At 42.4% G+C, this 14724-nt stretch overlaps 1 protein-coding gene across 1 annotated transcript; it reads right to left on the bottom strand.

Annotated features, from left to right (window-relative positions):
- Positions 1-1172: 1172 nt before the first annotated feature.
- Positions 1173-4179, bottom strand: LOC128440498 (odorant receptor 131-2-like). Its single transcript, XM_053423223.1, has 2 exons — positions 3961-4179; positions 1173-2051 (listed from the first exon to the last, which is right to left on the bottom strand). The coding sequence occupies exons 1-2, from the start codon at positions 4177-4179 to the stop codon at positions 1173-1175; spliced, it is 1098 nt and encodes a 365-aa protein (XP_053279198.1).
- Between the last annotated feature and the right edge of the window lie 10545 nt (positions 4180-14724).

Raw genomic sequence — 14724 nt, 5'->3', positions numbered from 1 at the left:
AGTGAAATTCCTATGCTGGATCAGAATTTCCCACAGGGCCTCAAATTTTCAAGCCTTTGTGTAGATGGTCAGTTCACTCTGGGCTCTGGCCCTACACAGATGACCACATGTAAAAAATTATACACAACCAGATTTGTTAATAGCAAAATGTTGATGGAGGAAAAGTGCGATGAAAACCTGAACTAAAATGAGTCTGTAATAAACCAGACGAGCAGCATCTCTGGTTACAGACATTTCAACCACTTTTCTTTCACAGGCCACCTTAGCTCTCATAGACGCCATCACTGAGTATTCAAAAGTAAGTCTTCATCCTATGCTCAACAGTTTTTTCCTTCTTGAAGTCCTATGTATGTTTACATGTTTTGTTTTATGTGTACATATAAACTAATATCTGTCAGTTTCTAAACTTAAAATATTTCAGGGGTTGAAAGCAGAGCAGGTTAGGGTCGAGTCTATACGTCACCCCAAAAACACCAATATTTATAACTGTATTTAATTCCACACTTATTTAATTGATAGATAAGCAGTTTTGAGAGTTGTGGTTTGATTTCAGAATGAAGATCTCTGTGACTTTGGCTTTCACTTCCGATACATGACAGTGGAAATTCAAAGAAAAGTCTGAATTTATCAACTACAGTTAAAAAATAATTGGTGCTTGATTTAAACGTAAACTGTGCACATTCTCTCTATTTGTGAACAGGCTGTGCACAAACGCAATGCTCTGCAAAGAAAATACGTGACATCACTGGTAAACTGACTAAAGACAAGGAGGATTCAATCTGGCAGGTGGCCATTGACCAGCGGGCAGAGGCTAGTTCATTTATGATGTTCTCTCTGTTGAAAAGTATTTCTAAACATGTCGATTTTTTTTAGGTAATTTTTAGATAGCCATTTTGTAAATATCACAGCAGGCCTGTTTGAAGTTTTTATAATTCTCTCTATAATGTCTGGTTAATGACAGAGGTTGAATTGCAAGCTGAGTTTAATAAAATCTGCAAATGTTTTCCGGAAAAAATACAAGTAGTGGGATTGGATATTAATCAATCAACATTTTCATTGTTATATCGAAACTGATTATATTACATTTACATTTTTTCAAGCAAGAGACGCAATTAAATAACAAAAACATTTTATAATATAACCATGACAATTTGTTAATGATACAAATCTGATCAGTGTTTCTTACGCAAACCACAGAGAGCTAATCTCTTCAGGGCATGAAAAAATATTTCATCCCTGAGGCCATAAATGAGAGGAGACAGACATCTTGGAGCAATAAGAAAAGTAATGTAATTAAAGTACCTGACATTGAGAAATAACATGAGATTGATTTGAAGCACAGCAGCTTCTATGAAAGGACACCACAGCTGGATGAGACACAGGAGCAGCTGGAAAGCATGAAGCCCCACAGTTCTGAGTCCTCTCCATGTGGACTGTTTGTCCTCTGCTGATACAGCTTTGGCTGCTCTCATTATCTTCACATAGGAAAACACGATTGTGATGCACATGATCAGGAAGTAAAACTGATTTATCTCTGATCTGAGGTGACCCTGCCACGTGTGGATGATGAAGGTTTCCACAGCGCACGTTCCGCTCTGGGTGTAGGAGGCAGAGGAGGCCGATCCAAAGAAGACGGAGAGAAAAACGATGCAGGGCAGAGAGCTGAGGCTTTGGATGATGAGGATGCCGTGCAGAGTGCTGCGTGGGGAGCACAGCTCTGTGTGACGCAGCGGCAGGCAAATGGCCACGTAGCGCTCCAGGGTCATCGCTGTCAGAGTGACCGGTGTCACAAAAGTGTACAGCGACAAAACCATATATATAATAAGGCACAACCACATTTGTATCGTAAAGCGATAGTAATACAAAATGAGCAGGATGACAGTCACGAATAAAAACAGACAGTCGGATATTAGTGTGACAGCAAATAAGACGTAGCGCATGGTGGTGTAGAAGACCTCCTTGGAGAAAAAGGTTGTAATTTGCAGAAGGTTAATGCAGAGAAAGAGGACGACGAAGATCTGAATCAACATGATCTTATCATTCATCTTGTACTCTGTGGTGATGTTAGCAGCCATTTTTCTGTCTCTCACAACCAAATGTAAAAGGCCTTCAGACACTGCCACACTTCTTTCTGCTCTTAAACCAGATGCAGACCTCAAGAACAGATGCTCAAATTATCTCTCTTTGAATCAACAGGTATCAAACACAATACACATTATTTTAGTACAACGCACATGGACAAATAATTAGAAGGAGACATAAGAGCACAAGACCCAGTTTACCAAACCATTCCTGGAGTGAAGGTGTTCAGCTGAGCTCTGTGCAGCCTTCTGAGCAGGAGCTGTGTTTGAGGGCTTTATATCGGCAACTATAACACAACGTCATATGAACATTAACTCACCACAGAGTCACGAGCTACAACAATCGGCAACAACACACCTCATAGGCGACAGTAGCTACAGTTACTCACTTTGTCCATTGGAGGGATTCACACTCAAAACATAATTCAGTAATGGCGACTTATGTGTTTCAACTATTTCCATTTAACTTTATTAGATAAGTTTAATATAAAGGTTCACATTTAAGATAATACTTGTTTGATCCTACACCAGGAGCGCTGCAACATGAGCATCTCTTCCATCAAACATTGAATTTTTGTTGGTGCTGGTCTTCAGTTGGAACCCGGTGTAACAGGCAATAGTATACCCTCAGTCCGGACTATACCTGGGGTTGAAGGGGACTAGGCTAGATTATACCCTTGGTATAAATTGGCCTTGGCCAATTCATACCCCTCAGGCCAGATTATACCCCCATAATATCAGTAGTGTTCAGTGATATACACAAGAATTACTTAATTTTTCAACACTTTATTGGGGACTCAGCTTTGTCGGGTAAGTTAAGTGTAACATCTGTGCAGTCTGTTTGTTGGTATCCACTTCCTGTTTTATTTTGTTGTCCGGGTTCTTGTGTCCTGTGTCTAGCTTTACTTCCTGTTTGTTTCCCCACGCACCTGTACCTTGTTTCTCATTAAGCACTCTCTATTTGTACCCTGTGTTTCCCCTCACCCTCTGCCAGATTGTTCATTGTCGCCACCGTGTGTGCATGCTCTCCAGCTCTTGCATTCATGTTTTGGACTACCTGCTTTTTGACTCTGCCTGGATCTATGACTTTGGATTTTGCCTTATCCCTGAATGGACTTTTGAAGTAAAGTTTTATTTTTTATACTTTATTTTGCTTCTCGTGCTTCTTTTCTGCTACTGAGTCCCAGATCTGTAAAGAACTGTCACAGTACAATCTGGCCATGACAGACTCAGCAGAGGAAGACGTTTTTCGCTCGGCTCTCCGTGCACAAGGGAGTTTGCTTCACGATCATGAGCAGCAGCTGTCTTCTCTGGTGGGTGGCGTGCAGCAATTGCAAGCCAGACAGGATGCGTTTCAAACTTCCCTGTCAGTTCAGTTCCAAGATCTTTCCAACCAGATGCAACAGATGCACGCTAGCCTGAGAACCACTGCTTCGGATCCACCTGCTCAGCCTGCTCCTCAGCCTAGTATCGAGAGGTATGATGGTGATCCGTCTACTTGCCGCTCCTTCCTGTCACTCTGCTCAATGACTTTTGAACTGCAGCCTCACTCTTACCCCTCAGAGAGCTCTCGGGTGGCGTTTATGATTACTCACCTTTCTGGAAGGGCCCGAGAGTGGGCTACCGCAGAGTGGGACAAGAAGTCGTTAACTTTTGTTTCAGCGAGGAGTTTCGCGGAAGCCCTCCGCAAAGTTTTCGATCATCACACACCAGGCAGAGAGGCGGCTCGTGGACTGTTGGACTTGCGACAGGGAAGCAGTCGAGTCGCCGATCATGCTATACGCTTCCGCACCCTGGCGTCGGAGAGTGAGTGGGGAGAGAATTCATTGTGTGACACTTTCCTGCACAGTCTATCCGAGGACATTAAAGACCACCTGGCCCCACTCGATCTGCCATCCAAATTCGATTCTCTGGTCGCCCTGGCTATAAAGATTGATAATCGACTCCATGAGAGGAGGATGGAGAAGGCTCGATGCAACGATAGACCGCCGGCCCAATGGGGGCAGCCTTCGCCATTCCGGTTTCCTGCACCTTCTTCTGTTCCAGTGAGGCCAGCGGACAGCGCCTCAGTGTCTCCCTGTGGGAAGGAGGAACCCATGCAACTCGGGCGCACTCCCCTCTCTTCTGAGGAAAGTCAGCGCTGCCGTAGGGAGGGAAGATGCCTCTACTGCGGAAAGCTGGGCCATTTCTTGGCGGCTTGTCCGTTAAAAGACCGGGCTCATCAATAAGGAGAGGTTTATTGGTGAGCCAAACCTCAACTTCCTCTAGTCCCTTCAGACCATTAACCCATGCCTGTCTGAGATCTCCTGATGTTTCCCTGGAACTGGCTGTGTTTGTGGATTCTGGGGCCGATGAGAACTTCCTGGATCGGGAGCTAGCTAAGCAGCTCAAGCTGATCCCAGAACCACTCCCTGTTCCCCGGGAGGCCAACGCCCTGGATGGCCGCCTGTTATGTCATGTTACTCACCGTACTCCTGCTTTGAGTCTCACGATCTCAGGTAACCACGCTGAGATGATATCATTTTTGCTCATTGACTCACCTCAGGTGCCGCTTGTTTTGGGCCTGCCTTGGCTCAAAAGACACAACCCTCACATTGACTGGTCAACTGGGTTGATTTTAGGATGGAGTGAATTTTGCCTCTCATCCTGCCTTGTGTCTGCCTCGGTTAGTTGTTGTCCCCAGAACTCTGACTCTTCCCCAGATTTTCCTGATCTCTCGGAGGTCCCACCCGTCTACCTGGATTTGAAGGAGGTTTTCAACAAATCCCGCGCTACGTCCTTACCCCCCCATCGGCCCTATGACTGTACTATCGACCTCCTCCCTGGTGCCTCACTTCCGAAGGGTCGCCTTTACTCCTTGTTTGCTCCTGAGACGGAGGCCATGAATAAATACATTCCAGGCTCCCTGGCTACTGGGATTATCCGTCCCTCATCGTCTCCCACTGGTTCTGGATTTTTTTTTGTCAGTAAGAAGGACAAATCCCTGCGTCCTTGCATTGACTACAGAGGTCTGAACAATGTCATGGTCAAAAACAGGTAACCTCTTCCACTCATATCTTCTGCTTTTGAACTATTAAAAGGGGCATCCATTTTTTCTAAACTGGATTTAAGAAATGCTTATCATTTAGTTCGCATACGGGAGGGGGACGAATGGAAAACGGCCTTTAACACCCCTAGCGGCCACTATGAATATTTGGTCATGCCATTTGGTTTAACCAACGCCCCAGCAGTTTTTCAGGCATTGGTCAATGACGTTATGAGGGACATGTTAAATAAGTTTGTGTTTATTTACCTGGATGACATCTTGATTTTTTTTTCCAAGTCAGAGGAGGAGCATGTGCAGCATGTCCGACGGGTTCTTCAGCGGCTGCTGGAGAATCAGCTTTTCGTTAAGGCTGAAAAGTGTGAATTTCATCAGCGAACTGTTAGCTTCCTGGGGTTCATTGTGGCACCCGGCAGCATCCAGATGGACCCTGGTAAGGTCAGTGGAGTTTTGGATTGGCCTGTTCCCACAGACAGGAAGCAGCTGCAGAGGTTCTTGGGCTTTGCAAATTTCTACAGACGTTTCATCAGGAACTACAGCTCTGTTGCAGCCCCTCTCCATGTCCTCACGTCCCCAGGAACCAGGTTTTCATGGAGTCTCCAGGCAGAAGAGGCCTTTCGGTCTCTTAAGCAGCGGTTCTCTTCTGCACCCATCCTCACCTTGCCAGACCCGAAGCTGCAGTTTATCGTCGAGGTCGACGCCTCTGGGGTGGGGGCGGGGGCAGTCCTCTCCCAGCGCTGTTCCAAGGACAACAAGGTTCACCCCTGTGCTTTCTTTTCCAGGAAGCTTTCTCCTGCCGAGAGGAACTATGATGTGGGCAACAGGGAGCTGCTGGCTGTGAAGTTGGCTCTAGAGGAGTGGAGGCACTGGCTGGAGGGGGCTGAGCAGCCATTTTTGGTGTGGACCGACCACAAGAACCTGGAGTATATAAGGACTGCTAAAAGACTAAACTCTCGTCAAGCCAGGTGGGCACTGTTTTTTAACCGCTTTGACTTTACACTGTCCTATCGCCCTGGCTCCAGGAACGTCAAGGCTGATGCTCTGTCCCGCCAATTTGAGCTGGAGGACACCCCCGGAACCCATGCCACCATCCTGCCTTCAGCGTGCGTCATTGGAGCTGTGACATGGGGCATTACCGATAAGGTCAGACAGGCACTGGAGGGGGCAGAGATCCCGGTAGGCTGTCCGGAGAACCGTCTCTTTGTTCTGTCTATTCTCCGTCCGCAGGTCCTGCAGTGGGGACACTGTTCCAACTTTAGCTGTCATCCAGGGGTGGCTCGCTCCATAAGTCTCCTCCGACAACGTTTCTGGTGGCCCACACTGAAGGAGGATGTCCAGGAGTTCGTCGCTGCATGCCCAGTCTGCGCCCAGAATAAGACCTCTCGCCAGCGGCCCCACGGTTTGCTCCACCCTTTGCCTATTCCCCGGCGACCCTGGTCGCACATCTCTATCGACTTTGTAACTGGACTGCCTCCTTCTGAGGGTAACACAGTCGTACTAACTATTGTTGACCGATTTTCTAAAATGGCTCATTTTGTCCCTCTGCCGAAGCTTCCCTCTGCCAAAGAGACAGCAGAGGTTATGTTGTCTCATGTTTTTCGTTTACATGGACTCTCTCAGGATGTAGTGTCGGACCGGGGACCACAGTTTGCCTCCAGGTTTTGGAAGGAATTTTGTAGGCTCATTGGTGCCACAGCCAGCCTCTCCTCTGGTTTTCACCCCCAGTCAAACGGCCAGACGGAACGCTACAACCAGGAGCTGGAGACAGGACTCCGCTGTGTAGTTTCACAAGATCCTTCTCTTTGGAGCAAAAAGTTAATATGGATTGAGTATGCTCATAATTCTCTCCCTGTCTCAGCTACAGGACTTTCCCCGTTCCAGTGTGTTTATGGGTATCAACCACCCCTGTTTCCTGAGCTAGAGGAGGAGATTTCGGTGCCATCTGCTCAGGCCTTGGTGCGCCGCTGCCATCTTACTTGGAGAAGAGCACGGGCGGCTCTCCTCCGCACCTCCAGTCGGTACAAGCGTGTGGCTGACAAGAACCGTTCACAAGCTCTGCACTACAGGGTTGGCCAGAGAGTCTGGCTGTCCACCCAGGACCTTCCTCTCCGCCTGGAGTCCCGCAAGTTAGCTCCCAGATTCGTTGGTCCGTTCACCATCACCAAGGTGGTAAACCCTGTTGCGGTGCAGCTCAAGCTCCCCAGGACAATGAGGGTCCATCCGACCTTCCATGTGTCCAAGGTCAAACCTGTCAGGACCAGTCCGCTGGCTCCCTCCACCCCCCCAGGTCATTGATGGGGGGCCAACATACGCCGTAAGGCGTCTTCTGGTGGTCCGCCGCAGGGGCCGTGGACTGCAGTACCTCGTGGACTGGGAGGGTTATGGGCCCGAGGAGAGGTCCTGGGTCCCTTCTAGGGACATTTTTGCTAAGACTTTGATTCGAGATTTCCACCGGCGTCACCCGGACCAACCGGGGACGTCTGGAGCCGTCCCTTGAGGGGGAGGTACTGTAACATCTGTGCAGTCTGTTTGTTGGTATCCACTTCCTGTTTTATTTTGTTGTCTGGGTTCTTGTGTCCTGTGTCTAGCTTTACTTCCTGTTTGTTTCCCCACGCACCTGTACCTTGTTTCTCATTAAGCACTCTCTATTTGTACCCTGTGTTTCCCCTCACCCTCTGCCAGATTGTTCATTGTCGCCACCGTGTGTGCATGCTCTCCAGCTCTTTCATTCGTGTTTTGGACTACCTGCTTTTTGACTCTGCCTGGATCTATGACTTTGGATTTTGCCTTATCCCTGAATGGACTTTTGAAGTAAAGTTTTATTTTTTATACTTTATTTTGCTTCTCGTGCTTCTTTTCTGCTACTGAGTCCCAGATCTGTAAAGAACTGTCACATTAAGTGAGAAAGCTAACTGACTTAAATCTTAAAACTCTAAAACATAGACTTGTATTACTTCAACCAGAAAAACAGAAAAAAAGTAGTACGATGTGTTTAATTTTGTCAAGTTATAATAGAGTGTCCAGATATCTATTATTTTCTTGCTGTACTAGAGTCCATAGTGCTTGAACTTCAGCCATCATCTAATGTTTGTTAGGATATCTCTTGCATGTCTGGGCATCTCAGGGATTGGAGGAGGGATACAGAACCGGACAACATTCAACAAATGATATTAAGAATGTACTACACTTTATTTTTTTCCTATGGGCAGTTTTTTGCGCCCCCTCTCTAGGTGGCGCTGTAGGCAACCACCTTTGTCGCCTATAGGAAAGACTGGAGGGGTATAGTCTGACCTAGGCTATTTTACACCCCCAGGTATAGTTTGGCCTAGGACAGTTTATCCCCGGGGTATACTCTGGCCTGGGCCGAAGTATAATCTAGGCAGGGGTTAACTTGGTCTGTTACACCGGGATTGAAAATTGAGGTGATGTAATAATTCTATGTAGCATCAAAAAAAACAACCCCTTTGTCAAATTGTTGCTTTTTTCATGTTAGCATTTGATACATTTATATACATATTGGTTATATCCTATAATTTATTGCCACGCTGAGCTTTGGCAAATGCACAGATCTGATGTCCTCTTGTTTTCACAGATTTAACACTGCACGGACACTTTCATTATCTTAGCGTAGGACAACACAATGGTGATGCTCATGATCAGGAAGTAAAGCTGACCGATGGCAGACCTGAGGTGACCCTGCCGCATGTGAAACATGAACAGCTCCTCAGAGGAAACCCTGTGTTGTTTGTAGAAGCTCAGAGATACTGATGTTGACGGTGAGAGAATAAAGCAGTGCACAGAGTTAAGGCCTTGAATGAGGAGGAGGATGTGATGGTGATGAAGAGTAACAAGTTTGACCAGAGTGTACACAGATGAGAACATGTAGAAAATTATACACAACCAGATTTGTGAATAGCAAAATGTTGATGGAGGAAAAGTGCGATGAAAACCTGAACTAAAATGAATCTGTAATTAATGCCTCGTTTTTAGGCATAAATGTCTTATTCGTAACCACATAAAAAATAGGTTTTGTGACACCTGCCTTATAAATTCAATAAAAAGGATCCCAAAGCTGCTAGTAGAACTTACAAGGATCAAAACAAAAAACTATATACACATCAGAAGTATATGACAAATAATGTAAGTTAAATAAATGTGACAAAAATATATCGATATAAGAGGTTTCATTTTACCAAACCATGGCATTCAAAGTTGCCACGACCACAAGGGGAAGATAAAATAAAAGTTTAACCACCAAAGAGTTGTCATCACCAGTTACTGCCAACATTGATTTTCCATAGTTACAATGTGATGTGCTTGAAAGAGACTTTGTGTCCAAAGGCTTTAATATTACAAAGCTCTTGGAAGATTAGAAGCCTTATTGATAATATATTCTTTGTATCTTGAGTCGTCTCTGCTTTGCATTTAAAATAGATTTTTACATTTGGACAATGCTCATTGGACATACATTTGTATGTGTCATGTACAATAAAAAGTTAAATTCCATATACTTTTTATCCAAATTTCACACTACCAGTCCAGAGAATATACTTTACAGTGGCTATCGTCTGTTCACCAAGAAGACACAGATGTTTCAAGAGGGAATATTGTTTTGATGGTGAAACTCTGAAGTCATTTTTTTTTCCAGGTGGATTTAGACTCTAAACACAACAGTGATGCTAATGAGCTGATCCTTGTTATTCTCTTATGAGCCACCAACCCCTGTGAAACTCATCAACTTAATTGGTTCATTAATTATTTAAGGTGTTGGTGTTGATTTGGGCTCTGGGCGAGGATGAAGGACACAAGTTTGAGATAAGTTTATTTTTTTAATTGCAAAACTACAAATTTGTCTCATTGTCTGTGAGAATATGATGAAATTATTGGATGCAGATACATGGCCTTGGTGGATGGATCCATACTTGTGTTATATATCATATTTTTATTTGGAATGTCTAAAAGTTATTTTTAATTCCCACAAACCACAAATGAGAGCATATAATCTTCTTTGACATATTATATAAATAATTTATTATATACAGTGTACATCATCTTTATGTCATCATCATGAATGTATGAGCAGCATTTTAAAAGTAAAACAGTTGGTTAAGGTGCAACAAATCAATCCTAGCTTTTCAGTTGCAGTTCAGTGGTTATTTTCTTGCTTGATCAATTGATTGTTTGTCTGGTAGAAAATAAAGATAAATGTAATCATTATTACCAAGATAACACGTCCTCATTGCTTATTTTATTTACTGCACAGTGCAAACCTTAAAACTATTTAAAATAAATGAGACTTATTGAAATGATCGTGGGTGAAAAGGAGCAAATTTTCATATTAAGAAGATGGAGCTTTTTAATTTTTCCACAAAAATGAACTAAGCATTTATCAATACAAGTGCAACTAAAAATGTAATTTCTACTTGCTGGAAGTTTAAACTATAATAAAGCATCATAATCCATTGACCCTTCATGGGTTTTTGTATACAAATATATTATAATGTAGTGTATTGTATCAAAATATATTGTGTTGTGGTATATTATGTTATATATCATATTATATTATAACACATATTACACACGCGGACAAATTGTTGGTTCCCTTCCATTAAAGAAAGAGAAACCCACAATGGTCACTGAAATAACTTGAAACTGACAAAGGAATAATAAATAAGAATTTACTGGAAATTATCTAATGAAAATCAGACATTGCTTTTGAATTGTGGTTCAACAGAATAATTTTATAAGACAAACTAATGAAAATGGCCTGGACAAAAATGATTGTACCCTTAACTTAATATTTTGTTGCACAACCTTTTGAGGCAATCACTGCAATCAAGCAACTTGTGCAACTCTTAATGAGACTTCTCCACCTGTCAACAGGTATTTTGGCCCACACCTCATGAGCAAACTGCTCCAGCTGTCTCAGGTTGGAAGGTTGTCTTCTCCAGACTGCATGTTTCAGCTCCCTCCACAGATGTTCAATCAGATTTAGATCAGGGCTCATAGAAGGCCACGTCAGAATAGTCCAATGATTTGCTCCGAGTCATTCTTGGGTGTTTTTAGCTGTGTGTTCGGGTCATTATCCTGTTGGAGGACCCATGACCTGCGACTGAGACCAAGCTTTCTGACACTGGGCAGCACATTTAGCTCCAGAATGCCTTGATAGTCTTGAGATTTCATTGTACCCTGCACAGATGCAAGACACCCGGTGCCAGATGCTGCAAAGCAGCCCCAGAACATAACAAAAGCATTCTCCATATTTCACAGTAGGTGCAGTGTTTTTTTCTTTTTATGCTTCATTTTTGCGTCTGTGAACATAGAGCTGATGTGCCTTGCCAGAAAGCTCCAGTTTTGTCTCATCTGTCCAAAGGACATTCTCCCAGAAGCTTTGTGGCTTGTCAATATGGATTTTGGCAAATTCCAGTCTCGTTTTTTATAATTTGCTTTCAACAGTGGTGTCCTCCTCGGTCGTCTTCCATGAAGTCCACTTTGGCTCAAACAGCGACGGATGGTGCGATCTGACACTGATGGACCTTGACCTTGGAGTTCACCTCTAATCTCTTTGGAAGTTGTTCTGTGCTCTTTGGTTACCATTCGTATTATCCGTCTCTTCATTTTGTCATCAATTTTCCTCAGGCGGCCAAGTCCAGGGAGGTTGGCTACAGTTCCGTGGACCTTAAACTTTTGAATAATATGTGCCACTGTAGTCAAATGAACATCAAGCTCCTTGGAGATGGTCTTATTGCATTTACCTTTAACATGCTGGTCGAAAATTTCCTTTCTAATCTCCTGACACAACTCTGCCCTTAGCTTTTTGTGGTCCATGTTCCTTGTGGTACACAGCATGATACCAAACAGCACAGTGACTACTTTTCACCCTTTAAATAGGCAGACAGACTGATTACAAGTTTGAAGAGACCTGCGATACTAATTAGAGGATACACCTTAGTATATCATGTCCCTACTGTCCAATTATTTTCAATCTTTTCTAGGGGTACCATCATTTTTGTCCAGGCTATTTTCATTAATTTGTTTTTTTAAATGATTCTATTGAGCCAAAATTCAAAAGAAATGTCTGATTTTGATTAGTTAATTTTCAGGAAATTTTGATTTATTATTAATTTTGTAAGTTTCAAGTTATTTCAGTGACCATTGTGGGTTTGTCTTTCTTTAACGGAATGGTACCAACAATTTTGTCCACGTGTATATTATATTATAATATATTTGACCAGGAGGGGGCACCAGTTTTCAATGTTCACCATCAGGCGGGACCTTTGCTCACTCAGCGGGCACTTTATTGTGACGGACCAACATGTCAGGAGAGGAGCCGCCTACTTCCTCAGGTGAGACGTTTATGTCAGACAGATCAAGTTAAACAAACTGAATCAACAATGAACTGTTAATATCACAGTGAAATATCTGCATCTCAAACGTTACGAACTGTTGTTGACTCTAACGTGGGAGAATGAGTAGGGTTACTTTGATAACAGCGCGTGGACGACGGAGCTGACTCATTACATCTGTTTTCTTTCACTTTACATTGACATTAATGTGTTTATTGTGGTTAGAGAATCGTACACAAGTGGATCAATAATAAATATATTACACGTCTTTGTCCCTATATGACGATTAAGTGTTACCTTCGTGTTTTACTCTAACTCACTCCGAGTCACAGGGCAACTTCCTGATTGAAGTCAGACACAAATACAATCCTGTAGACAGCTGATGTAAACAAACACAAATAGGGAAGTGAGTCACCACTGGATATTCTTTGAGGGAAGGAGGAATTATTTTAATGCCATTTTTGTAAATACTGGGTATGTACAGGGAACAGAACTGGAATGTTTGGGGGAGATATATAAAAGTCCGTTGAATACACCATCTTGGGTTTTTAGACACTATAGCAGGCATCTTTGAATATTTTCTAACAGGTTACAGACTAATTCATAAATTGATCTATAGCAAATATTATTCAGCAGATAAATTCAAATGGATGTAACAGCTTTATAACTTGTTTAACTATCAACAAATGGAAATCAGCCACAAATTACATTACAGCCCTAATACCATTTTCTTACTGTATAATTAAAATGATGACTGTGTTCCTCATTAAACATTTAAGATAAGCTGTGTTTGATGCGTCTAAATGTTTATATTATATCAATACTTTATTTTGTCATAGTTCATTCTCCTTTGATGACAAATGGAAACCTTTCAATTTCTCTCATTGTCCTTGTTCCAAATCATACAACGAAATATGATGATGAATTCCTAATCCAATAAAATGTCTCTTCAGGAGTTCTGCTCGGGTCCTGTTCAACTGTAAAAATACCACAGTGCATAAACCGAGGAAATAGACAAATGTTCTTTACACAAGTTTGGCGTCTTTGGCCGTCGGCGGTGGGCTGTGTGCTGTACCTTTCAAACAGGTGAGTCTGTCACCGGCCAGAAACAGATGCATGTAAGAAAGACTACAGTCATATACAGAATTCAACTGACAGGACACATTTATCTTCTGTATTTTTTGCAGTGGTAGAGGTAAGTACAAGCAAAACTTTAGTACATCTTGAGGTATCATAGCCTATATTTTAGACTTCATTTATTTGACGGTTACTTGTTACTTTGCCGTGTAATATTTTCACATGAATGCGTCAGCAATAAAAAATCCCTTAATGTAATATACATGTACATATAATACATAAAATACAACACTGACAAATGTGCACTTTTTAAAATGTTAAGTACATTTTCCTAAAAGTGTCTTTGTAATTTTACCTAAATTAGGTGAAAGTGTATCTATTTTCCTCTGAATTTAACTGATACTTTAAGGACCAGAGTGATTCTTGAAACACTAGTTTGTCCTGACTTTTTTTGTGTTTCCCTCCGTGTCTGTGCTGCAGGTTGAACAGCTCTCTCATGACTCTCTGATCAGACGAGCAGCGTCTCTGGTAACAGACAGTTCAACCACTTTTCTCTCACAGGCCACCTTAGCTCTCATAGACGCCATCGATGAGTATTCAAAAGTAAGTCTTATGTATGTTAACATCTTTAGTTATATGTGTATATATAAACCAATATCTGTCAGTTTCTAAACTTAAAACAGTTCAGGGGTTGAAAGCAGAGCAGGTGAGGGTCGAGTCTATACGTCAGCCCAAAACACCAATATTTATAACTATATATAATTCCACACTTATTTAATTGATAGATAAGCAGTTTTGAGAGTTGTGATTTGATTTCAGGATGAAGATCTCTGTGATTTTGGCTTTTACTCCTAATACATGACAGTGGAAATAAAGTCAAATCTGAATTCATCAACTACAGTTAAAGAAATATCAATTTTCCTGAAAACTTTTGATGTGCTCCACTGTCACAATAGTTGGTGTTTGATTTAAATGTAAACTGTGCAAGTTCTCTCTATGTTTGTGAACAGGCTGTGCACAAACTCAACACTCTGCAAAGAAAATACCTGACATCACTGGAAAAACATTTCTTTATTTTAATATAGCAATATAAATCAAGCCAGAGACGCAATTAAAAAAAAACAAAAACGTTTCATAATATAACATCATGACAATTTAATAATCCATATCAATCTGA

The sequence above is a fragment of the Pleuronectes platessa genome, chromosome 5 (assembly GCF_947347685.1).
Source record: "Pleuronectes platessa chromosome 5, fPlePla1.1, whole genome shotgun sequence".
Lineage (NCBI taxonomy): Eukaryota > Metazoa > Chordata > Actinopteri > Pleuronectiformes > Pleuronectidae > Pleuronectes > Pleuronectes platessa.
This window is presented reverse-complemented; position numbering and strand designations above follow the sequence as displayed.